This window comes from Stegastes partitus, unplaced genomic scaffold, assembly GCF_000690725.1.
Source record: "Stegastes partitus isolate 25-593 unplaced genomic scaffold, Stegastes_partitus-1.0.2 Scaffold9, whole genome shotgun sequence".
NCBI lineage: Eukaryota > Metazoa > Chordata > Actinopteri > Pomacentridae > Stegastes > Stegastes partitus.
The window spans coordinates 1,711,317-1,736,492 of NW_007577740.1; the positions used below are offsets into that span (position 1 = coordinate 1,711,317).

Here is a 25,176-nt window from a genome sequence, read left to right on the forward strand (position 1 = left end):
TAGTATTATTTTCTATGTCAACAGTTTATATATTATATTTAGCTATTTTAATCACGTATTTACTACTTTTAGCAAAGCATGCCAACCTTTGATCGATAACTCTTAGCCAACAATTTAAATCACGTGTAAAAAGTTACCTCATTATTGATGCATAGTTTTTAGTTAACTGTAAAGACCTCCCTTCTTTTTGGCTCATTAGTTTTTGTACATTTTGTGTTTAAGGTGTTACAATTAATATAACATGTAGATTTTTTTTTTCTTTTAAGGTTGTGATTTTTTTTCCCCCAAAAAAGCTGAGCTATTCTACAATTGCTTCATGTACCTCCAACAACTGACTTTTTTTTTTTTTTTTTTACACTAAAATGAGTTCTTTTCTGTTTCTCTGGGTGATAAGACAGTGACTCTGATTCACTGCTCATAGTAAAAAAAAAACAAAAAAAAAACAACCAAAAAAACATGATGCAACATCAAGAAAAATAAAAAGCAAAATCCCATTGTTCTTATCTTTTTAAATTTCTAAAAATGCCATTCATTTATTTGTCAGTAAGACAAATCTGCTGTACACTTGTTAAAAGATCCCCTAGCCTTTGTTAATTTTAAAGCTCCCTAACTCTATGCAGAAAAGGGATGGTACTAAAAAACACCACCCAAAGTAGTTAAGGAGATTAGGTACAAACCACAAAATGCTTGGCGTTCCTTACTTATACTCTGCCTCCCTCTGCTGGTGAAACTATGTACTTGCCTGCTTGCCATTGTGAGTGACAGATGACAGGATGGTACGAAGGGTTTTGAAGCCCATGGCGATGTCCAGCAGATGAGCAGCGAAGAAGAAGTTGTTGAAGTGTCCAAAAATGGACATGAGAGCGTACCAGATCAGATACAGGAAGGACTGGAGGAGGGGAGATGTCAGTTATTATTGACAAGTTGTGCTTGTAGTGATTATCATGTCTGGGTTTTGATACGTCTCATATCAAGACAGGTGTTTGAACTTGTCTTCTGTCACAAAAATCAGAGATACAGGAACATTTAAACAGTTTACAAAATGTCTTTATTACCCAAAAATATCTGATCGTGACCCAAACCACTATGTGACTTCCTTATTTTTTTTCTGAAAACTTTTATTCCGCTTTCCACCGCAGTGATGAACATACAGACTGCTTTAAGCACACATGAATTACACTTACATTGTCTGTCAAAACCACGCCCATTTTCCAGATGTGGTACTTTGTATCAATGGAGCTCAGCCTGCCAAGAAAAATTAAATGTTTAATTACATGAATGGTGTTCTCATTAAGCATCGCCTGTATGAGCAACAATATATGAACTACATATATATACATCATTAGACTGTGGGTTGGTATAGATATATACATTTACTTACATACATTTACTTTGCTCAGTTAGTGTGTCTCTACATCCTGTGACTGACTTTGTATACAAACTCAACAGCACGAGTTTTAACCTGCATTAGTCAGGGATTGCATGAAGCCTCAAGAGTCAAGTCAGAAGCAACTTAACTCTCTTAAACTCTCAACAATTTTCACCAACCTAAAAAAAACCTTTTATAGTTTGTGTGGCTGTAACTACTGGTGTTTTGACATACTAGCCAAAGAGTATAAAAATCCCACTGTGCTCAGACAGACACCCAATGTTATCCAAACACAACTGTGTGTTTGGTGTATATCCAGCTGTTAGGGAAGAGTGAGAAAGCACTTTTTTTTTACCAGGAGAGCAGGGAAGCTTCCTTCTCAACAGTCTCCACTGTGGGGTCAAAGTCCAGAGCGCTCTTATCCAGGCCTAAGAGCTCAGCGATGCGTTCAGCCCCGTATAGGTCACCATATTTGTTGATCACCTACATGGGGAGCACAGCAGAGATCCAGTTCATTAACTTGACTTAACTTTAAACTGCGACAGTGAAATCTAGTCTGTGTTAGTACAGAATGTACCCGCATACAATGTTTACAACAACAAGCGTCTAAAAAGGAATCACGGAACAAAATCTTTTTAAATTGGTTTGGGCAATAAAATTAGATTAGATTAGATTAAATATAACTTTACTGATCCCTTTGGTAGGGTAACTCAGGGAAATTGCTGTAATTGTTAAACACCCTCTGATATGTAATCTAGACACATAAAAAGTTTCTTCTTTGGCTGCGTCACTTATTTCCTAAACTGCTGTGTCACCTTTCAGGCATTATGCAGCGCTAACAATCTACTCATTTTAAGTATATTGTAAAAGGTCAGATTTACAATACAACATGGCCTGTGGCCCTGTTCACACCTGGCTTTGAAGTGCAACTTCAGTAATCCATTCTTAGATGGACAGTTCACATCTCCACATGTGTCTTGTGACCATTTGTAATAAGACAGTTTGTATTTCTTTTAACCAATCACAATTGTCCAGCCCAGGATGTACTGACTGTGCCCCTGCAAAATACTGAGGGGGGAGTTGTTTTCATGGAACATTTCCACTCAGGGAGGCGAGCACTGTCAGGAAAATTCTTTGAAAGAATCAAGCAGATCTGCTTGATTAAAAACTCGTCAAGAAAACTTGAAATTTTTAGCTTGTAGGTTGCTGCTCTGAGGATTTTGCTGATGCTATTCGTAGCAAAAGGGATTTTGAAAAATGTTTGATGCAGATAGCGATAAGGAGAAAGTGGCGTTAAAGGTCAGAGGAAATCTGCTGGTTCAGACCACACACGAATAAACCTGTACATCATTTCCATGTGCCAAGACCAAATTTATTGTTCCTTTGAACAAGTACGTTGCCCGTTGTTGTATTTTAAAATAGTGCCATTGGTGTGTAAATGACATATACTTACACTGTGGTCTGTTGAACAGATGTGGTCCAGGTCACATTCACATACACACAGCTGGAAGAATGTGGTCATATGCTGCCGAGACCACCTCTGAATTTTGTCTGAGCAATCGGACCTTAATGCATCCAGGATGCATTTACAGCTGTACTCAGAGCTGTCCACTTGTGATGGGATCACCAAAGACACACGGTAATGTCAAGTGTGAACAGAACCTACATGTCCTTCCCTCACACTCACCTTGCGCTTGATGAACTTGTCCCAGTAGTTGCTTGGGAAGGATCTGCAATGCAAAGGCAAGAATTGTGACTCAGTTCACCTGTGGTAATAAATATAATTAAATAAAAACATATCTACAACAGGATACCATTTCCTTTCAATATCTAGTATCTGTTAGAAAAGAATGTAGCTGCTGTTGATTAGCCTCATCAACAACAAGTTTAAATGTAAGATGTTTCAAATTCACATAAAATACAGTTCTTACTTACACTATAAACCATGCGCATTTTCATTTTTGATGACCTTATTTTTCTTGAACAAAGACCCTGTTTAAAACCTTTTTCGTGATTATAATCATTCGGACACAATATTTTTTCATTTGTCTAAAAATGTGACAATTCCGGTAAAAACTAGTCCAGCACATCGTCATAGCTTTCAGTTTTTAACTTCAGCAAATTTTATGTTTTATAATCTGTGCTGGTGAGGAAAAAATACATCTTACAATCCAGATAAATCATGTACAGATACAGTGCAAATCCATGTTAACGGTGTGGACAAGACCAGTAACTCACGGTGTGTTGATGACAAGTCGATCCCACTGGCCTTTGATGTCATCATCAGACGGCTGCTCGGTGATATAGAGACCATCAAATTCAAGCTTCCTGGCAATCTCCTTTTCCCTCTTGAAAACCACCAAAGGAACCTAAAAGCAAAACATCAAGACAGGTAACTGAAAGTGTAATTGCATCATTTACAAAGTCATTATTCTCATCCAAGTGAAGATAAAATACTGCCCAAACAGTAATGCTATTATAAATATCCCTACCTTCAGACAGTAGTAGCCGACCAGACAGACGAGGGAGATGACGGTGTGGAAAACAGCCAAGAAGCGCAGGGTTGGTAACATGTAGCCGGTGCTCTCCTGAAGCACAAACTCATCCATGTCAAAGAGTGTGTTCTCGTCGTCCTCTTCATCACCACCACCCCAGGAGCTCTCCTCATCAACTTCTTCTTCTTCAGTTTCACCAGTGACCTAAATGACAAAATACACCGCATAAACAATGTAGATTTCATGCCAATTGTCATAGTTTTTAATTGTTTTCTACTATAATCTTTGCAAATTTGTTTTTAGTTTTATCCCTTGTCCTTGTATTTCCCGGCTGTTCGACTAAAATTTGTGCTACTTTTGGATTAAAAGCTGACTTCAGTTACCTTATAGAAGAGCAGAATGAAGTTGATGGCAAAACACACAAACAGAGCCAGAAAACGGAGGTTATAGAAGTTACGAGCCAGATAGTTCTGTAAGGGGAAAAAAAAAAAAATCAACAGTAAGACCAACTGTTCATCGCCATAAACTGCCTATCCACATTTTAGACACAATTAATTGCTTAACAGATGAGCCCTGACCTAAGGACTCTACTCCAGTAAAGGGAAGACGTTACTAAATGAGTGAATACTGTGATGACTCACCAGCATCTTGTTCTTATAGACATCCAGGACAGCAAAGACACTGGACATAAAGGAAGGTGCAGCCTCTTTAGGCTGACTTGATCTTGTCTTGGGCTTCTCTTCTGTCACTGGTTCCTTAGCCTCCTCCTCCTTTGGTTTATCCTCCTTCTCCTGGTTCTCTGTGCTGTAATATCAAATATCATCATATTTATCAGTTGTTAGCTCATTTCATTCTGTGTGATTATAATTGATTTTGCTCTAACTTAATATTACTCACTCTGCTTTCTCTGGTTCACTCTCTTTGGTTTCAACAGGCTTGGCAGCAGCTTTCTGCAATAAGTGAAATACATTTTCAAGCCCTGAGAGACTGAATCTAAGTGATAATGTAAGGCAGGCATCTACAGGGTTTAAAACATCTAATTTTAAAAAGTTATTTGGAAAGTTTTGTGACTACAGACCTTCTTGTGATCAGCAGCAGAGGATTCAGCACTCAGCTCAGACACATCCCCCAGGCCAGGCTCCACATGCTTTCCTCCTTCTTTTTTAGGCATTGTCAGCATCTCCAACATCATGTCGACCTCCCCAATGTCCCCCGGTGGTGCCATGGCTATGTCTGAGCCTCCTGATGACTCTATAGCCTCCACTTTCTCCCCTTCTACTACATCTCCATGGATACCAAACTGGGTCGGGTCAGGCATGTTTCCGAGGATGTCTGTCACCTTCATGTTCTTGGCTCCCTCTACCAGCCCGCCGCCAAACATGGAGGACCAGATGAGGTGGAAGAAACCAAAGATAAGGCTGTAGATTCCTTTAAAGAAGCCAGTGAAGAGCATCCAGAAGAAGGAGAAGAAACCTGTGATTATCTCCTTGATGCTCAGCTTCTTAATTTTCTTGAACTGCTTGCGTATGTTTTTAACAGAAAAAACTTGGCGGACATGCGCGATCTTCCTCTTGACTGAGCGGCATGCAGTAGTGAAGGCAGAGGCGGACTCCATGGCGCCCTCTTCTTCTCCAGCCAGGTCATCCGAGACACTGGATCCATCCTCCTCTTCCTCCTCTTCAGGTTGTTCAACTGCATCTGGCTCAGAGATCTGCGAGGCCAGCTGCATCTCAAAGATGGTGTCCTCACAGAAATTCACAAACATCTCCATCTTCTCGCTCTCTCCACCCTCGTTGACAACATCAAAGATGAACTGACGCTTGGATTCTTTGACCTGCGGCTTCTCCCACTGCTCACGGCTCGACTCACTGATCTCAAAGTAAACCCTCTCAATACGCTTTGCACTGCCCATGATTTCAATACGACCCAGGTAAGGCTCAAAGTAGCTGAGAACACTTTCTGCCAGATCTAAGAAGGTGGAAAGTCGGGAGTCATGGGGCATGTGTTCTGAAAGGTTGGTCAGCAGCACTGCCACGTTAAAGCCAATGTCTTTGGCCGGCTCGTGGAATCGTTCCACAAACTCCTTGTAATTGAACATGTCGTTCTCATCAGCCTCTGCGCATGAGAGCAGGAATTCAATCTCAGACTGGTTGTACTGCTTCTGACTCTCCATGGACTTCTGGAATTCTTTCTTAGAAATAATTCCCTTACACTCAGGGTCATACTCCCTGAAGTTGTCAGAGGTTGTGAGGTCCTTCAGCTTCAGGAACATATCAAAGAACTTAAGGATCATCTCCACATTGTTAGACGACTCCACTAGGGTGTCAACCATCTGCTTTCCAATTGTTCCATTCACCACATTACCTGTGTAACAAATTCATGTGAGTAATTATATGCCAACTTGATCAATTATGTACTAATATGACACAGATGTGTACTTAAACTGTCTGAGCATGTACGTAATCCGTTTTACAGTTCCTAACAAGACCTTACAGTCTTTGGAATTCCTCTGACATTGAATGACAGCTTTATGCTCTTACCCTCGAGCAGAGACAGCAACATGACAACCATGTCCTTCTGTAAATCCATCAGCTCCTTCAACAGCTCAATCTGACTGGCGTCCTACAACGAGATTAGAAACTTTTTCAGGTTTTTCTTCTGAGTTTTCTGAAGCAAGAACACTAAGGTGTTCTCCTTTTTAAACCATTTATCAAAATTAAGTACTAGAAATACAATGTCTGTTGTACCTGGGATAGCTTCATCTGCATGTTTGCAAAGACGTGTAAAAAGCCCACAACTGCATCCCACAGTCTGCTGTGAGCTAAACTCTGCTGGTTACCAATACATGGGCCCTGTAGGACAGAGAGTTGATGAGAAAGAGAGGAAAAGTGCTGACTTTGCAGATTCAGCAAGGTTAGCCAATGGATAAACTTCTTACCTGAATGTACTCAGTCAGTGAGTTGAATATCTGCTTGGCCACATCTAAAGCTTTTGAGAAGTTGATCTTTCCAGTCTCATCAATTACATCTTTGCCAGAGTAGTACCAGTAGAAATCACTAATAGATTCCTAAAGAGGAGGATCATGTTAGTAAACTGAGGAAAGTATCCAGATGTAGCAGCATAAAAGACAATAACAATCTAGTAACAATTAGAAAGATGGAGTCAGCCTACAGTTTTTTGTTTTACACACCTGAAGACGGAGCAGATAGTCTACAGTGCTGATAATGATGTTGACTGTGGTTGTGTTTCCAGTTTGTGTTCTCAGGAAGTTCTGGAAATCTAACCGACAAACAAATTTTCTCTAATCCATTGCTTTCTAATAAAAGAGTGCACAAAATAAAGTTGTCGAAACAACAACATGCCCATGTTTTAGATGAAAACGCAACCTTACCTCCATTGTGCCCCTCACAAAGAAGTTGCAAAAACCGGAACAAATCTTTAGTAAACTCGTCATTCTGTAGCACCTTGGAGCCTTTAGGGAACAAATATTTTGGTGAATACAGCTGAAACCTCGCCCAAAAGCTCTTATTCACTTAATATGAGGAGGTATAATATGTGAAATTCCCCTCAAAAGCACTTAACATGAGGCAAGCAGGACAGGTTTCATGTTCAAAACATTTTTGAAGTTCAGAGCCTTTAGATTACAGGTTGAATCCAAAGTGCTTTTTATAAAAATGCTCTTCTATTAAACAACAGTGAAACGCTAGGACATTTCCAGAAGCTGGAGGAAGCCTGATAACTTTCACATGCCGGCCGGTGTTGGGCCTGACGAAGGGTATCATTTCAGAGAAAAGCAGGGGGCAGACGTGGCTACATAATTCACTTTAAATATCAACCAGATAATCCAGTCAACAGAGCTATAAAAAATGAGCATACTACATTTCTGTGAGCGGTTATAACCATGTGAAAGTTAGACATATATATCATAACCAGCTTTGTGAAATAGGCCCCAAGTCCAAAGCAAGGCAAAGCTTTGCTTAGGCTGTGGTAGAGTCCACAGACCTTCAGTCAAACCCTTGGAAAGTGGCACTGATAGCCTTAGAACGACATATTTGAGCATCAGTAATAGGATTTGCATTAGTAAATGTTAACATGAAGGGGATGGGAACAAATATCACAGAAAAGGACAGTCAATGGATTCTGTGGATCCATTTTCTGTGTACTCTAACAGTCAGCATGCACAGTGTCTTCCTAGAGACATCTGGGGGAGGGAAAGGCTGGGTATCAATAAAGCAGGGGATATGGACCGCAGATATGGAAGAGACATTCAGGGTGGAAGCATAGCCATATCAGGATGATCTTAATTTGCTATTTACCCCGCTGAGTGTGGACTGCCATCGATGGGTTTTTAAAATGACAGGAAGGAGAAAAAACGATACACGAAGACATAAGCAAAAAGAGAAGACATTGAGTTACAATACGAAGAGATATGAATATATCAGCTAAGAGTGAAAAACAAAGACATGCAGTTAAAAATAAAATTGTTTTAGACGAGGGGGAAATCATAGGCCTGGGTTGTATTTATGTTGCATCTAACAGAATGAGTATCAAATAAGAATTCAGTCATGGTGAAAAGTTCATAACGGAGACACAAGTAGTAACAGTGAATTGTTAAACACATAACTCAGTGGAAATGTTTAGGATGTTTAGGACTGAATGGTAAAAACACGGACATAGTTTGATGTGAGAAGCATTAAGAGAGGAGTATTTGTGTTGAAAGTTGGAGAGAGAAAATAAGTCTTGTTTTAATGCTGGACCATGTCCTCCATAACTAAGTATTTTCTACTGTTAACCGACCTCTTTAAATGTTTGCAGAAAGTGGGATTTTACGAACCTGAAGCCCACATGCTACAGTGCACACTATTCCAAAACACATTTACAACTTACTCCTGCTTTGTTTATTGCAAAAAAGACAATAAAGACATCACGCTGACAACTCTGGTGACTCCAAGACTTAAGCGCAAGCAGCAAACTATTTAGACTAATCAAAATTTTCATCGATGACAATGAAATTTTGATAGTTTCAAAGGCCATACAGAAACTACTATACAGGAACCAGCATTTAATAACAGCTTTGAATAGACACTGAAGTTAAACGGTTGTCATGGTTCAGCATTAGTGAAGTGACAGGGAAAGGGGAATATCTTTTGTTGTTTTGTAATCAAGAGTAATATTGTGTTTTTCAACAGCAGGTACCTGCTGAACTTCAAGAGAAAACTCTGTCAAAAATGTGGAGCTTAGAAAAAAGAAAACAAGTAAGATATCATTTAATGTATCTAATAAGACATAACTTCACTTACTTGAACCTTCCTCTGTCACCATGCCAAGTCCTTCTGCTTTGTTCTGCCTCTCAAATGCATTCAAGTCCAGGACACTATGGGAAGAAATGCCAAAGTCGAATATAAGCACTTGATGTCTATTTTTCTGTGACATGGACAATATCACAGTGCTTACCTGCAAGACTGCATCAGTCCTGACAGACTCTTGAAAAAGCCTGCATCTCTTTTTTCTTTCAAGTAATTAAGCATTTTCTGCGATAAGAGAAGCAAAGCTTTAAACGTCATCCCAAAACAAACACTACAACATACTGCTGAAGTGGCGGTGCGGACACACTCATATAGCTTAACGCTGAATGACCTCACCTGCTGAACTTGCACATTGCCTCCATTTAGGATGGAGATGCCCAGTTTGAGGGTGCAGGTCACCATGGGACCCAGACGACCTGATGGCAGAATTGTAAGGTAAAAGTCAAGATCCTTGAGTAAGGAGTAAGAAAAGTAATAAAGCAAGTCAAGACTTCTCGTTGTGTCTGAGAAAAATAGAACTCATTTTGAGACATTTCCTACATCATACAGAGTAAATTTAAAAATTAATTTGTGAAAAAAATAATTTCTGGTCCAAGAGCAACCTTATCGTTGGTGGACTGGCCATTGGAGGCTAGTATTCAGTGTAAAGTAAAAGGCCACTATTACAGAAAATAAAAGGCCACTGTTATCTGTCAGTGTAACTCTATTAAGGACTTTCATGCTGCCACACATAGAAGGTCTTTCGGACCACAAGAAAGAATATGTGCAAAATATTTGTTGGTATTCATTATAGACTTTTATACTATGGTAAAAAAAAAATTCTGATAAGTTTACTTATTTTTGGTTCCAAATGCATGGCAAGTGTCCCTCTTCTTATATTAAAAAAAAAAAAATCAACACCTGTCACCGAAACCAAATGGCCTCGGGTCCAAAAGACCCCTAAAATCCTGAGTAGGGTTAAAGTCTTTAAGCTTTAACAATGTAAAGGTTACAGTATTATTATTTTGAAATAGCCCTGAAAATGTTGAGCAGAGCACCCGTCACTGCTCTATTGCTTTAGATACACCTGTAATTTAGCTGTGCAGTTGACTGAGTCAGAAACAGTCATTTCATTAGTACCTTTACTGGCGCTGATCATCTGCAGCACCATTTGAGCAGCCCCACGACCGTGCAGCCTCGCCTGCTGATACAAGATCTTCTGCTTTTCCATCTCTTTTTCCTGAGGGGCAACACATACACCAACGGCAATTGGCAAAAAGGACATTTCTAAGTCTCACAACCACTGCCACCAAGCCCATGCATTAGCCAGAGTACCTCAAATGTCTTTTCCTTCCCTTCTTCCTCTTCCTCCTCCTCATCCTCTGCACAGCTCTGAGAACACAAAGAGTCATTATTCAAAGTGTTTCATGATATTTATCAAGAGTAGAGTTTTACTGGAATTATTTACTGATAACAGAAATTAAAAGACCATTACCTTTGCCATCATGTCTGCATATGCAATATACAAAGGATCTTCTTCCAAGTAACTTAAAAAAAAAAAAATTCATGTTACATTGCATTACTGTCTTCCATATACTGCCAGATAAAGTACATCAATCTGACAAACGAATGAAGAAAATATTTCTTTATGTTTGAAACTCAACCTTCTCTCTGTCAGAGCGTTGTGGCTGAAGTGGAGGATGAGTTGGTGGAGAGGGTCAGGCTGGATCTCAGCCACTTCCTCTTCTTCCTCTTCCACAATCTTCATCGGGGTTTTCTGCAGAGGTCCACAAGCGTGAACAGTTAGCTCTGTCTAAATCTCATTTGCCCGCTACCATCCCATGATCAGTTTAATTCAACAACTTTTTTTTGTTTTTATCTTCACAAACTCACACACACTTGTCAAAAACATTGAAATGCGTCAATAACGTTCACCTAACATGCAAATGAACTGTTGTCCTGGTGATCTGTGGAGTGGACAGGACGAGGAAGTTAAGAGTGGCTTATGAACAGTGTAGGTTTCAAAATACATGCATGTTACAGCAAACAGATGCAAGCAGTGAGCCACTTGGTGATATGACTTCAAACATGAAGAATGATGCTGACAGTAAAGGAGCCTGACAAAGAGGGACTATCAACAACTACACAAATCATCAAGAGTCCAAACTAATAAGGGAGATATGCAGAATAAAACTGACAAAGAAATCATACTCTTCCCAACAAGAACAGTGAATAATCTGGTAGTTGAGATACTGTATCTAAAGCTGTACTTTGAGTCGATGAGAACGTTTTAGTGTTTTGATGAATTTGCTGCACATCTGCATACAATATAATATGAAATGTGATCTTCACATGACTACGCGAGCATGCCACTGACTTCACGGCCACAGCACGTATTGTAACGTCACCTTCACACTCACACTACAGACTTACAGAGTACAGCGAAAAGACAACTGATGAGTTGGATCCAGATCTGACAGCCAAACAGCTAGTAACAGTCTCCTACTGTAGTGAAAGGCCCTCCTTACCACTGCTGTCAGAAAGGCATAGCCTGCTTTTCTAGAGCTGTGAGCGCCGGAGCTGGCCCTGTGTCTCCTGAGTTGGTCATGCAGCCTCTGACCCCTGACGGATCTCTGTTTGAAGGGTTTTGCACGCCTAGAGCGGGAGCCCCTGGGTGCTTTGGGCGAGGTCCCCACCCGGGTGCGCTCCCAAGGCTCAACAGGCGTGGAGCTAAAGAAGCATTCGGCAGACAGGACTGGCAGAGGGGTGCCAACACAGGGCACACGGGACGAGGGCAAGACGAGCCCAGTACTTACTGCCAGATCCTGAACTAGCTTCTCCTCAAATGAGTACTCCTCTGCCTCTATCCAAAGTCTCTGATAGGCCGGGATGAAGAAGTTGATAGCACGATGCCTGGGGAGGGGGAGGTGAGGGGAGGTGGGGAGGAATGAGGGGGAAGTGGGGAGGGAGGTACAGTGGCATTAGGGTGGGTTCTGGTGAGTTTTTGGAGGAGACAGGAAGGAAGGATGTAGGGGGGAGGAAGGGGTTACAGGAAGTGCATTTCAGGCAGGGTGGTGATTGGTCAATGTGGGATCCACTGGCTCTTCTGACTGGTCATGTTTAGTCTCTAAATTAACTGCAGTTATTCCAGGTTGAAAAATTCCTTATAAGAGCATGCACTCTTTGGGGAAGATATGCACTTTTCCAACACATACGTGGATATAATCTATTTGCCTCTTTCAATTATCTGATTCATGTCACACAACATTTTCCTTCACAAAGATGCACGGATGCGTTGTAAAACTGCACAACCCTTTGCAAAATGTCAGATGAAAAACAAATCTTTAAATCATCATAGTAGCAGGAGGCAAAATGACATAAAACAACCTTTTATATCTTACTCTAACTAGGCATAATGTTAGAAACCAACCAGCTAATCAACTTGTCAAAGTCAAAACTGTATTTAATAGAATTCTTTCTGTCTTTCTTCTTCTTTCCTTTCTTCATTCCTTCCTTTAGGGTTCACCTGAAATGAAACAGAGGCCTGCAGCTTGTAGTGTTTCCACTTTCCAAATAAGTTTGTTTCAGTCAATTCTCAGGCTCATTCTAGCTGACCAATCAGAATCAACAGTGCAGAAACAGTTGGTTGCTAGGCAGAGATCGGTCCACAGCCTGGTGGATGAAGGGGGGGGTTGAACAGATGAAGCATTCGCCCCGTAGTTTCACTTTACCGTCAGCAGGGAGAACAGGCGGTCAAAGCTGGAGGCTTTGAATGCCCTTTCCAGCCAAACCTCCCGATAGCCATTCAGGAAGTAATTATTATTTTTGTATCTGAGGGAGGATGAGGAAGTGTTATGCAAGAAAACAACACAGAGGAGAGAATGTCATTAGGGAGGTGATGAGGGGTTTACATGGGCATACAATCAAAAAATAATGACCCACCCCCCCATGGCTACTTGGCGATTTCTTGTTATGCATGGTTAGATTTAGACAAAGCAATGTCTTAACTGGGTTGTTTAAACAGAGGATGCCAATATTTATTTATTGGCTTTATTTTAAAAGCATTTTCAGAAGTGTGACAGGTGTAAAATAACACAAAATCCTCACCTGGGTAGATTATAGAGAGGAGCCATTCGGAAACAAGCTACGACAGCACGCTTACGCTGTTTAGACAACAGCTTATGGCACACCATCTTCTTGTTTCTCAGAGGTTGCTCCACCTGTAGGATAACATGACAAAGATGTGAAATTACATGATGAGACAGACTTTCATCTGGCCTTGTAGACTGTGATGATTCTACTTTGTAGTGTTTAATGTCTGCATTATTTAAAAGGCTAAATTACTGCAACTGATAAGTATTTCCATTATGGACTGATCTGTTCAATATGTTTGATTTAAAGCTGAACAATGATTCATCAATCATTTTATGGAATTAGTGAAAAAGCACACTCCATTCATTCATGTGATTCTTTAGCTCATCTGGGGCAGTGGCAGCAGGTTAAGCAGGGCAAACGAGGCGTCCCTCTCCCCAGCAACATTTCTGGCTCCTCTGTTCAACATTTCCAGCGAGTTGTGGGTCTACCCTCTCGGTTGAACGTGTCCTGAAAACCTCCAAAGGAAGGTGCTCTAGAGGCATTCTAATCAGATGTCTGAACCACCTCAACTGTCTCCTTTCAACTCGAAGGAGCAGCGACTTTACTCTGAGCTCTCTCTCTGAATGTTCAAGCTCCTTACCCTATCTCTAAGCCTGAGCCCCTCCACCCTGAGGAATAAGGAAACTCATTTTGGCTGCTTGTATCCACAACTTTATTCTTTTACTACCAAAAACTGTTGGAAATAGACGAGAGTTCGAACACAGATGGGCTGGTAAATCAAGAGCTTTGCCTTCCAAATCAGCTAAATCTTCACAATGATGGTCTGGTACAACATCCTCACTACTACTGACACTGCACCAATCAATCTTTCTATCTGTGGGGGAAGCAACCCACCCAAAACTTAGAGGAAACAGTCCACTAGTTTCTGTCAGAGAACCATGCCCTCAGACTTGGAGGTGCTGACTCTCATCCCGGTCACAAAATGAAAACAAAAAAATCTCTAGGTCCAGTTTGTTAAATGTATCTAATTCTGATTTTCTAGTTTTTTTTTCATTATCTGTCTTAAATTATATTTATTTGTGAGCTCATCTCTAGCGCTCACAACTTGTTGTGGACATTTCCACTCTTTTAGTTTATGTTTACTTTCATGAACCAAAAGACAAAGTTTGATCATAAGATGTCACATCTGCAACTGCCTGTCATCTAAGGTTCCAAGGTGAGGCCTTTAAAGTGCTTGTATTGTCAGGATCAATAGTGTAAAACCATCAATCCATCCATTATCTATACACCGTTTCATCCTCACTAGGGTTGCGGGGGGGCTGGAGCCTACCACAGCCGATTTAGGGCGAAGGCAGGGGACACCCAAAAAAGGTAAATGTATCAAGTTGTTTGTCCAGCAGCTAATAGATTCATAAGAAGTTGTTATACAACTACAAGGCATTGCTCTGTGTCATGCACTTGCCATGTTAGAAGTGCACCCTTTCTGGTATTGCTGATACTTTGTCACCTTAGTAGAGATGGTTAAATTTTAGGTCTCCAGAACAACCAACTCATTGCTTTACAGTATAGGCAAATTTCATTGTTTTGTGATGTGTAACTTTTGATATGTGAGTGTTTTACAGTGTTTTACCTGCTCCAGGTGGAAGACTGCAGCAGAGATGCTCTGGACTCTGTCTACTGTGTGCTCTGAGTTTGCTGGCTCCTCACTCTTCACCACAACATCTTTGTATAAGTTCAACTGCCACTGGACTGCTGGGTCATCAGACTACAGCACAAAAAACAATCACATCAATGGATAAACTAGCCTACAGCAAATTATGCTTTTAATTTCCATTATGTCACTTATTACTTGTGCTCTTCTTGCTGTTTGAACTGCAGAACATAATCTTACCTTGTCCTGGAGATGGATATTTTGACGCAAGTGCTCCTTCACCTCATCATCTGTGTCTTTCTATGAAGGGAAAGGATGTTCATCACATAAAAAAAGCAGTACATTGTTATTATGATTCCTGTGCTTCCAATCACAAACAGTCGGGATGCATATATCAATATTTTCTGTACATCTACTGTATCAAGAAGGGAATTTAGGCTGATCGATTGCTCAACATCCTTTTTTTTTTTTTATCTTCCTGGATACCCTTTAATATAATGAAATAGAAGCTCAAGTCTGTAATGCAAAGAAATCAAAGCACTTGAATGAAACATGGTTGTAAAAGAAATTGTCATGGTAGATGACTGAACTGCTGCTCACAGACACTGCAAACTGAAGTAAAACACAGGACAAAAGTCTGGTCAAGACATACCTCCATACCTGTGCTACCTATGCCATTGATGAAGTGAGGTGCACTCTAAGAACTTCTGATCATTATTTTTGGAGCCTCAACTTCCAACCTAAACAAATTTTCTACAAGTCTAGTTATAAGACCTAAAATTACTTGAGATGTGGTTGTAAGTATCACAGGCTGAAAAAAACAGCACACGCTGGACATCTGCATAGAAATAGTCACCTACATTTAAAAAAAAAAAAAAAAAAAAAGAAGATTTTCTTGATTATTAGGTTAGTACTTAGGTGGTCTAACAAATGTCTGTATGGATCCTTTTTGTCAGCTCACCAGACTGTAGCGAATCTTGGCCAGAGAAATGAGCTCCTGGTCTCCAGGGGTGCACATGTTGAGGCCGATGGGAAGCATCTTCTTCAGGGCAGCTATGATCAAAGATGTTGGGATGGAGTAGTATTCACCACGACGGCGCTTGTGTTTCCTCTCCTGGTCCCCACCTGACTACAGAAACAAACTAGAGTTTACAAGTTTAATCTATTATTAAAGAACTCAGAGAGAGTTTAAGGTACTCTGAATGTGTAAACACTCGAAACATGTAGATGCATATTTTTAACATCACTGTTTTTACTTGATGATTTCAGCGTGTTCTTTCTTTAATCTAATTTAATTTTAACCTATTTTTGTTGTCAATGTTAGAATTCCTTTCTTTTGTGTACAGCACATTGTGCCAACTGTACATTAGAAATTATGTTGTTTTATCATTATTACAGTTACAATTAATGTGGTTTGCAGATTTAAAAAAAAAAAAAAACAGCTTACTGGATCCACTGAACAGCTCACTGACCTATTGCTAGTTCTTTGCTATATATTTAATTTATTTAACCGTATCCCGCTGAGGATTTGCCTTCATGTTGCTAAGCTGAAGTTGTAACAGTGTACTGGATCACATTACATTGATGCCTGTACTACATACTATCTTGCAACTTTAAAGAATGTAAACAAACGTAAATATGTATAATTTGGCATTTAAGTGATATTTTATTAGAAAATCTGTCAGGAAACAAAAGGTGCTTCACCTTCAAATCATTGATTAAGATGAATGGAATGTGATGTGAGTCCCACAGAGCTTCAACATAAATCAGTGAGGAAGCAGAGTCCTTCAAAAGCTAAGGAGCATTTTCTCCACTCTGAGCAGTCATGTCAAAACTCCTCAACAGTACAAATAAATCAACTGTCTGGCTCAGCCAAAACAAATAAGCAACTACCCCTTACAGTGACAGCTAGCTGAGTGGCTGCTAGACCAAACGCTGTCAGCATCAAGATATATGACCGACTTTACTACGACAAAAGTGTCATACGTCGTAAACCCTTGATGTAGAACTGAATTTAAGAGGTGTGAACTCACACAGTTGATTTGTAGAACATATATCTACATATTCGGCTTGTTCAGCACATGTCAGGGGACCGATGAAAAACACAAGAAAAGTGCTAATATAGGAGTTTTCCTGACATTAGCAGAGCCTGTGAAACTGGGACACTTTGAAATCCCATCAGGAAATTCAGGTTGTACTCTTCCAAATTGCTGACATAGTGAAGGGGAAAGGAGTGAGATAAATCCAAATTAAACCCAGAGAGGACTGAGATTTACTCCACTCCATCTCCAGGGTTCACTGCATTAGGACAGAAGTCACCCTGAAGGATGAGGTCCATTTCCAAAAGGAAACACTACTTCATGCAAGGCCCATGATTTAGTTAAGGTTTTAATGGAAATATGCACGTTAGAGGTTCACATTTAAATGAGCTTAAAGCTTGTTCTTTTTTTTTTTTTTTTTACTATTTGACAACCTATAAAAATCAGATGTATGCTAATGATTATTACTAATGATGTGATATTTGTGGTTACTGATTCATAATGTTCCCCGAATAAACCCCCAAAAATATTTACTTAACTGCTAAATTGAAGTCACTCCTTTGATAAAAGTCTTGCCTTTTTCCATTTTTCCTTGGTACCAACAAGTTCAACAACCAGTAAGTATGTCTATGTCAAAACTATCTGACTTCTTTGTCCTGTCTGCGTCTCTCAGCAGCAGGCCTATGTGTTCCAAATGAAGAAATATTTGAAAACAACTAAAAAAAAACAATAAAACTCAAAAATCAAGTTTCATTTTATATGTTACTATAACAGGAATATATAATGAGATGTAACAATTTCAGCAAGAAATGAATGCCCTATCTCCATATCTTTACCTTGGACATCTTCGTCTGGCCTTCACCAGTAAGAAAGCCCAAATTGTTGATCTCGTTTTGAACCACAAAGTTTTGCTCCTCACGCTTAAAGTTCTGCATAAAAAAAGGCAAAGAACATAGATTAAAGAGACCATTATCCTCGTGTTGCATGCCTTTCTGTAATAGATTGAACAGTGAGACTCACATGTGACTTGCACCAGAGGATGAAGATCTCAGCCACCATCCTAAAGAGCTCAGTGGAGTCTGCATCTGGCTCCTTCAGCCACCTGGACCTGTTATAGTCCAAGACGAAAATCAGATACATTTTCACCTGAGGTCAGATAGACATAATGCAACATCCGAAAAACGTATTAAAATACTACTGATACAGGTAAAAAATCAAAAACATTAACACCAGTATACATCTGCTGTACACATGGATATAATAGCTATGTATGCAACAGTGCAAAAAGGAAAAAAGTTCAAAATAAGACAGAATAGGACAGCAGATCTTCCTGGCTAAGCAGTAAGCTGTAGCTGTTTTATTTGAATGAAAATGAGAATCAGTTGCTTTGTTCACAAACAGAAATTCCCATCAAAAAACCCCAAATAAAAGCTCATGTGTGTTGTACCTGTTGTTGTCCACGTAACGGATGAGCATGGGGTAGAAAGCGTAGAGGTCCCTGCAGAGCACAGCAAACTCATCCAAGATGAGCAGTTCTGCCTCCTGGTTGTCACCTTTACTGTCAGCCTTCAGCAGCTCCTCTTCAGCCACTACCTGCATTTGCGGCACATCAGCAACTCATGTTCTGCTATTAACCCATGAGTATAAATGTCTTCACACACAACCCCTTCAGACCCAGTGGTGATTATCCTATCTCTCTCTGTCCTCTCTCTCAGGACAGAGGGGTATTTTTACTCCCAGAAGGGGATGGAAGAAAGCATTCACAGACTAGGTTTTCTGACTTCTGACAGCTTCATATATACGATAGGTTCAGCAGCTATTACTGGAGTCAGCAAAACATCTACTTATCACTCAGTAGTGGATACAATGTGAAGCTGGAATACCATGTACAGTATATTTTAAGCTCTTACCTTCACTGTCTTCTTCCTTAGCTTGTCCATTGTTGGCAGAAAGTGAGTTCTCAGCAGATCTGCTCCAGCTTTGCAGATGATTGGCTGAGAGTAGACTGGAAGCAGAAATGAGGAAAATTACATTCTGGACTGAGAGACTGAAGCTGGTCGAAGTGGTCGTAATGCACAGGCAGTACTTGGCTGCTTATACCGGTTTAGTTAGTGGTCAGTTCTGTTTCCACCATCGGTGGTGGTGGCAGCGGGGAATTGGCGGATACGCTCCACCGCTACCATCCATGTTTACTTCTGTAAATACTGAAGACGCTCACTGCGTGTGTTGTCATTGTGTCATCTCCTGTGCATGCGGGACACTTTTGCGTCGTATGAAGTTCACACAGCAGATCACGTACAAGTCGCATTTAATCGGAAATGTGAACAAACTTGCAAAAAAATCTGATTTTACAAAAAATCCTAATTGAGCATTAAGTCCTGCAGTCTGAACGTAGCCAATCTGTCAGATTGTTTAGTCAGATAATACGCTGCTATCCTTATTTGTGACGTAAACATCAGGTCAGAGTCCGAATCCAAGGCTGTTGGTATGTTGAGGCTATTTTTTATGGGTTCCGTTTGTTTTTCCTAAAAACCTGTTGGATAGCAAGGTTTTCAGATTGTTCAGGGTCGGATTAACGAATCGCGACTGTATTTGGATCTGCAGGTCTGGACAACAACAACAGTTATTCCTGTATCCCTGGAGAATTCAGCAAGTACAGCTTTTTAGGTTTGTAAGTAATGCTTTGAGATAAGACATGTTGCTTTTTACCACTGTTTCTCAAAATAATCTAACTTTATTGTTATCCTGAAGAAATTTAGTTTGCACTCAGTCAAACACACAATAATGACAATGAAGAGCAACAGCCAAGAACATGCCTGTAAATATATATGAAACAAAAAATGGATAAACTTCTCCTGTACATACAGGAACAAGAAATAATATCAAAAGTGACACATAAAGCACAACATGACCATCTTTATTTAATTTGCTATTTAACCATCAGAAGTACAATATTCAAATGCACTTTTAAAAAATGAGAAAATGCTTCAGGGTGTGTGCTCCCACAGCAGCCAATTATGTTAAATGGCCTCTCCTTCAAATTAATAACTTTTCAGGATTAATATTAATATGCTGCAGTATATTCCTAACCTTAGCTCTGAATCTTTCCTTGTTGGTTAATGTTTTTCAAAAGAGAACAGGGATGACCAAGGTAGTTTGTGCGTTTTTAATAACATCCCCAAAGAACTCTATGATCGCTGACCTTGCAAGTCTGGAGACAACACAGCTGACAAGACAGAAGCCTGTAAGATCACATTCTTTAATTCCTCTCACAACCCTGAGGCAGGCACTTACCTGCAATTCTCTTCATCCAAGGGGCGTCATCAATGCCCAAGTTGTTGTTGAGGATCTTGAGGATGTTTCCCAGAATGATGCTGAGATGTTCAGACGTCACCATGGTGCAGCACTGGGCATCTGGAGGGGAGTTCTCTGGACCTTTCTCCCACCAGTAGGACAGATAGTTACACAGCATGGGAAGGATCACCTCGATGACCTGCAGGAGACAGGCTGAAGGTTAAACATCTGAACAGATCACTGTGTGACACCAATAATTCAGTTTCCAGGTACGATTAATTTCATCATAACGAAACAAAAGGCTTTTTTTTTGTGGTAAATATGCCATGTGAGTATAAAAAGTTATGCAAATCTCAACTGTGCAACACACACTAATTATGTCTAATAACAGTCTTACACTTGGCGGCTCTGCGTCATTTTTGTTTAACTATATGGATTCAGATTTCAGTCGCGGCTCCCTTATTGTGAAAGTTTTGTACTCCTACAATGATACACTACTCCTTCATGTGCACAAATTAAAAGGGTTCATTGTGTCTCTAGACTGTTAAATATACATAACCTTTAAAGGTGAAATGTGGATTTGAAATGAGACTGGGTAATGATATTCACTGTTTAAAACAAAAATGAAAACCACATTCTTTTCAATTAGTTTCTTCAAGATCACAGGATTAGCACATAATGTGTCCCTTTAAGGGATACTCTGGCAATTTATAATTGCACTTACATGAACTTGGCAAATTCACAGATGTTTAAAGAGTAAGGTCAAAATGAATTTTGCACACGCTGAGATATTCCGACTCTTCATCTCTTGTTTCACTATGGATCCTTCACTTCCAACAATGCAACTTAATAGCATGTGAAATAGTGACCCTTTAGCTGTAGGACCAGTCATTTCAAAACTGCAGCTGTTTGGCTACATAGAAAAATCCTTTTAGCCCTTCAGACCTGCGGCATGTCACTGTAGCGAGCACCGGACTCTGAGACGTCGTTGACATCTTTGAGCAGTCTGTCGAGGCGAGGCAGCTCTGGACACATCTCCTCCACTGTGTCGGGCATGCTCAGGACTAGAAAAGAGAAACATCAGCCACTGTGGTTAAACACAAAGACTGTTTCTAAAAAAAAAAAAGAAGGATTCTGAAAACAGAAAAAAAACTGCAAGTATACATAGGACAATATTATCACAAAATAAGAGAATAATGATCAAACTTAAGTCAAATTTAAAAAGAGGTGTAGGGGACAACACCAAAACCAATGGGTGCAAATTCCCTGGTTCGTTGGACTCTGGACTTTTTGCTGTATGTCAATTTGCTGCTCTTTTTCCTCACATTTCCTCTCTTTCTCCACCGTCACTTTAAAATAAAGGCATAAAATGGCCTCCCCCCACAAAAAATGTTTAAACAAAGAAGGATCATGTGTTCACTCACTGGCTCTCTCTCGGGGCGTCTTGGTGTTGAAGACAGAGAGCGGGTTGTGGGCGTTTAGATGTGGCTCCAGAAACGCTACAGGCATGGCTCCCACCAGGGTGGCCAGGCTCTCCCCCAGTGCTGGCAGATGCCTATTTATCCATATACAATTCATCCAATGTAATATAAAGTCAGAAAAATTAAGTAGTTGCAACGTACAACATAGCAAGACTTATAACACACTTGACAAAAGTTCTGTATTCCCAAATGTTAGCAAGCAGACATGTTTAAGGTTAGTGTAATAACATTCCTTAAGGCTTGATCATCTCGTGTCACCTGACTTTGGGCATACACCGTAATCACAGAGATCCAGATGTTACAGAGATTAACTTAGGTCACATGAGATTGTGGTTTAATTTTTTCACCTATTATTTTATAGCTTGAGTCAGCTAAAGTTAAGAAGATTTCTCATAGGCAGCAGTTATGGGAGGTTTTATGGTTCATGTATCAGGCAGTTAGGGAGTAAAACTACATAATGGTGGTCATAGTGAAAAACATTTCACAACACTGAAATGTTTCTTTTAAATAGATTTTTACAAAACGCTAAAAATCTGTTCTTCTGCCTCTAAACATCAAGCTGTGACAAACAAATCAAGTTACCACTGACAAGCATAATGCAGTTCAGGCATTGTTATTTCATATTGCCTTACACAGGTCTGGCCTCCTACCTCTCCACAAAAACATTTTTTCCTGTTCCCAGAGAGTAGAAGCACATCAGGATTCGGTAGCAGGACAGCTGCACGTCATCCACTGAAACAAATAAAAATAATTATCACCACCTTGAATATATGTAAAACAGAAGAAGAAAGAGACATTGAGTGAATTATTGTTCACCATTCTAGTAGGGGGCTGTGCAATGGATTTTGAGAGCCTTAACTTAACATTCCACTCTAATTTCATTTTATTTCATTGCCATTGTTTTATTCTGGTTTATTTCTTTTGATTCTTGAGAAATATGTTGATTAATGAGGCAATAATCAGTACATGGAATTAACTGCTATTTTTTTAAAATGTTTATCTGAGATCAAGAGGGGAAAATTAGAAATGTTTGTTTGTACAAGAAGGCAGAGTTCCTATTTGTTTAGTGTTGCTTTATTTTATTTGTTCATATTGTTGTATTTTTAAGGTCCATTCATGTTCTTATTTAAACAGCAATACAAATAAAGTAAAAAGGGAAAATGCTAGGTATGGAAACAAACTCACAGAGCAAGTCCACATCAAACTCATGTGTTCTGATGTGTTCAAAAAGGGCAGTGAGAATGGGCAGCAGTGCCACAGTCACATAGTTGATGCTCTGAGTGACGCTTTTCATCTGGGCACGGGACTGCATGAACTTCCCCAGTTTTAACATTTCCAGCAGCTTCTCCAGGTCCTCCGCTGCATTCTCAAAGAAAGCCTTAAACCCGACTTTGACCAGCTCCGAGCCAGACTTCATCACTGTTCTGAGAGAAGGAGGGAATGCAAGAGTGAGTGTGTGTGTGCACAGGACTGGTTCTAACAACTGTTTTAGCACAATAGATTTGTTCCTTTTTTTAAATGACTCATTCCATGACATTAAAAATAGCAGGTACGTACCTGGTGTCAAGTGAATGAGTGAGGATGTGCAGACAGCTCACCATCATTGCTGAATCACTCCCTGTGACAGAAACATTTACTGTAGATATTGGAGGGGATTCAAAACAAAGACACGCACAAGCAGACAGACAGAGGCAATGGCAACCTTACCAAAGAGAGAAATCCTGTGTCTGACAAGAGCTGCCAGCTTACAGAACAGGCTAGAAAGGGAGGGAAGGACAGAATTTAAGAAAAGCCGAGAAAAGCAACTTTGCGGAAGGAAATCAAAGGTTTTATGAAAGTATGAAACTGGAATTGCTTTCGTGCGCTTTTTTCTCTGGAGATAGCAAGACATAAAGCAAGAAATCTTTTCACAGATTATGTATTGTAGTAGTACCTGGTGACCATCTCCTTCTCCTTGTTGGAGGCACAGCCACAACTGCTCAGGTTCTTGCTAGGCGTGGACAAAAAGTAGAGACAGTGGTTCTTAAAGGTTTGATCAGTCAGGGGAAGCAACACCTGAAGAGAAAAAATGTAAATGTTAATAATGGCCTTGTTAACCAAAACATGCACATCTGTTGCTCAGCTGCAAAAAGTGTTTCCAACCTTCGCAAAGAACTTGATCTCCTGGTCATGAGGCGATTTGTCTGTCTTTCCACTGGTGGCCATTGCCTCTGAAATAATGATGAGTGGCAAGGTCAGCTAGTACTTATGGCATTAATAGAACTGAGAGGTGCTTTATAATAGTATCTTAGTGTGAATGCAACACACTCACCGAGATGAGCAATAAACTCCTGGGCAGAGTCAACGTACTTCAGCAGTCTCTTCAGGAATTTGTAGGAGAAACGTTTTTCCATGGATGATGAGTCCTGCTCCATGTCCTTCAGACCTCTGTGAGACAGAAAGATCAGAAGTCACCGCTGCCCTGAGCTATTCAATCACATTACAAAAAGAAACACTTGTCAATATAATAAAAAATATCAGAATTAACAGCAGTGCTCTTGAGGATTTGAACTGGAATGTTAGAGCAGTTCACGCCTTTATTAAGCACAGCCTATTAAACAGATGAAATCACTGTCAATTTAGAAAGATGAAAAATAACGGTTGATGTTTTTCCTAAGGTGTAAAGTGCACTTGAGTGTTAAAACTAATACTATTGAGATATTTTTACCTCTTTCCTCAGTGAAGAAAAAATGCGAGTGTGAAGAGGCTAACCTTATAATAGCGTAGCCACTAATTTGCAGGAATTTGAAGAGCTCCTGGGCCTTCTCTCTGTCTCTGTACTTCTCTTTAGCGGTCAGGGTGTCATAGGGAACCAGCAGCGGGTGGGTCCCTCCTCCTGGTCAGTCAAATAAGATTCAATGTCATTTCAAGTATGTTTTACAGAAATCAGAAATGAGAATTAACAAAGCTGCCTCTCCCAGGATGAACAGACATGTAACTGCTTTTAAACTTTTAGTTTTAAACGTTGTAAATTGCAACCTTTGCTAACGAGTTCAGTTTTCTTCTTCTTGGCCCAGATGTTGTGGTAATTTTCTGCAACCACCTCCACCATGCCCTGCAGAAACAGTAGTTTTATCAAATTTGAACACTGTATGGCACTGCCTTTTTTTCTTGGATAAAAGACATGCGGCAACAATTATGAAAAGTCAAATGAAAACCAACCTGTAACTCTCGAGACAAAGTGACATTGTGCAGGTCTATTGGAGCAGGACTGAATCCATTAACCTACAAAGTGACAAACAGAAAATGCAAATAAAGAGCCAGATTTGAATATTAGAATATAGAAATGCATGCATCTCACAATCTTTTTTTCTGCAAATATGTGAAGGATCCTAAAGTCAGACTAAATTGTCTGTTTAGGGCAACCTCAGCCATCCTGCCATTCCCTGAAACCTCCATCAGTGGTTTGGCAAGGAGGAGAGCTGCTG

At 40.0% G+C, this 25,176-nt stretch overlaps 1 protein-coding gene across 4 annotated transcripts in view; it reads right to left on the minus strand.

Annotated features, from left to right (window-relative positions):
* Nucleotides 1-25,176, minus strand: part of ryr3 (ryanodine receptor 3) — a 116,582-nt gene that overhangs the window by 6,038 nt on the left and 85,368 nt on the right. For 2 of the 4 annotated variants that reach the window (XM_008284871.1, XM_008284854.1), the window contains 45 exons: nt 24,911-24,973; nt 24,728-24,803; nt 24,461-24,584; nt 24,021-24,136; nt 23,852-23,919; nt 23,643-23,764; nt 23,417-23,466; nt 23,267-23,327; nt 22,895-23,133; nt 22,360-22,441; nt 21,653-21,783; nt 21,174-21,292; nt 20,229-20,427; nt 18,845-18,939; nt 18,382-18,527; nt 17,955-18,042; nt 17,771-17,863; nt 15,857-16,024; nt 15,136-15,195; nt 14,875-15,009; nt 13,257-13,369; nt 11,966-12,062; nt 10,814-10,926; nt 10,645-10,696; nt 10,485-10,541; nt 10,290-10,389; nt 9,507-9,586; nt 9,319-9,395; nt 9,165-9,238; nt 8,181-8,195; nt 7,256-7,336; nt 7,055-7,143; nt 6,803-6,931; nt 6,612-6,716; nt 6,405-6,486; nt 4,943-6,228; nt 4,762-4,814; nt 4,506-4,668; nt 4,248-4,334; nt 3,862-4,068; nt 3,608-3,738; nt 3,057-3,099; nt 1,725-1,852; nt 1,185-1,245; nt 743-889 (listed from right to left, as the gene is read on the minus strand). In XM_008284871.1, the coding sequence (XP_008283093.1) occupies nt 743-889; nt 1,185-1,245; nt 1,725-1,852; nt 3,057-3,099; nt 3,608-3,738; nt 3,862-4,068; nt 4,248-4,334; nt 4,506-4,668; nt 4,762-4,814; nt 4,943-6,228; nt 6,405-6,486; nt 6,612-6,716; nt 6,803-6,931; nt 7,055-7,143; nt 7,256-7,336; nt 8,181-8,195; nt 9,165-9,238; nt 9,319-9,395; nt 9,507-9,586; nt 10,290-10,389; nt 10,485-10,541; nt 10,645-10,696; nt 10,814-10,926; nt 11,966-12,062; nt 13,257-13,369; nt 14,875-15,009; nt 15,136-15,195; nt 15,857-16,024; nt 17,771-17,863; nt 17,955-18,042; nt 18,382-18,527; nt 18,845-18,939; nt 20,229-20,427; nt 21,174-21,292; nt 21,653-21,783; nt 22,360-22,441; nt 22,895-23,133; nt 23,267-23,327; nt 23,417-23,466; nt 23,643-23,764; nt 23,852-23,919; nt 24,021-24,136; nt 24,461-24,584; nt 24,728-24,803; nt 24,911-24,973 (5,805 nt within the window). The remainder of the gene's footprint in view (nt 1-742; nt 890-1,184; nt 1,246-1,724; nt 1,853-3,056; nt 3,100-3,607; nt 3,739-3,861; nt 4,069-4,247; nt 4,335-4,505; nt 4,669-4,761; nt 4,815-4,942; nt 6,229-6,404; nt 6,487-6,611; nt 6,717-6,802; nt 6,932-7,054; nt 7,144-7,255; nt 7,337-8,180; nt 8,196-9,164; nt 9,239-9,318; nt 9,396-9,506; nt 9,587-10,289; nt 10,390-10,484; nt 10,542-10,644; nt 10,697-10,813; nt 10,927-11,965; nt 12,063-13,256; nt 13,370-14,874; nt 15,010-15,135; nt 15,196-15,856; nt 16,025-17,770; nt 17,864-17,954; nt 18,043-18,381; nt 18,528-18,844; nt 18,940-20,228; nt 20,428-21,173; nt 21,293-21,652; nt 21,784-22,359; nt 22,442-22,894; nt 23,134-23,266; nt 23,328-23,416; nt 23,467-23,642; nt 23,765-23,851; nt 23,920-24,020; nt 24,137-24,460; nt 24,585-24,727; nt 24,804-24,910; nt 24,974-25,176) is intronic. The other 2 variants (XM_008284879.1, XM_008284862.1) reach the window with 1 other exon arrangement.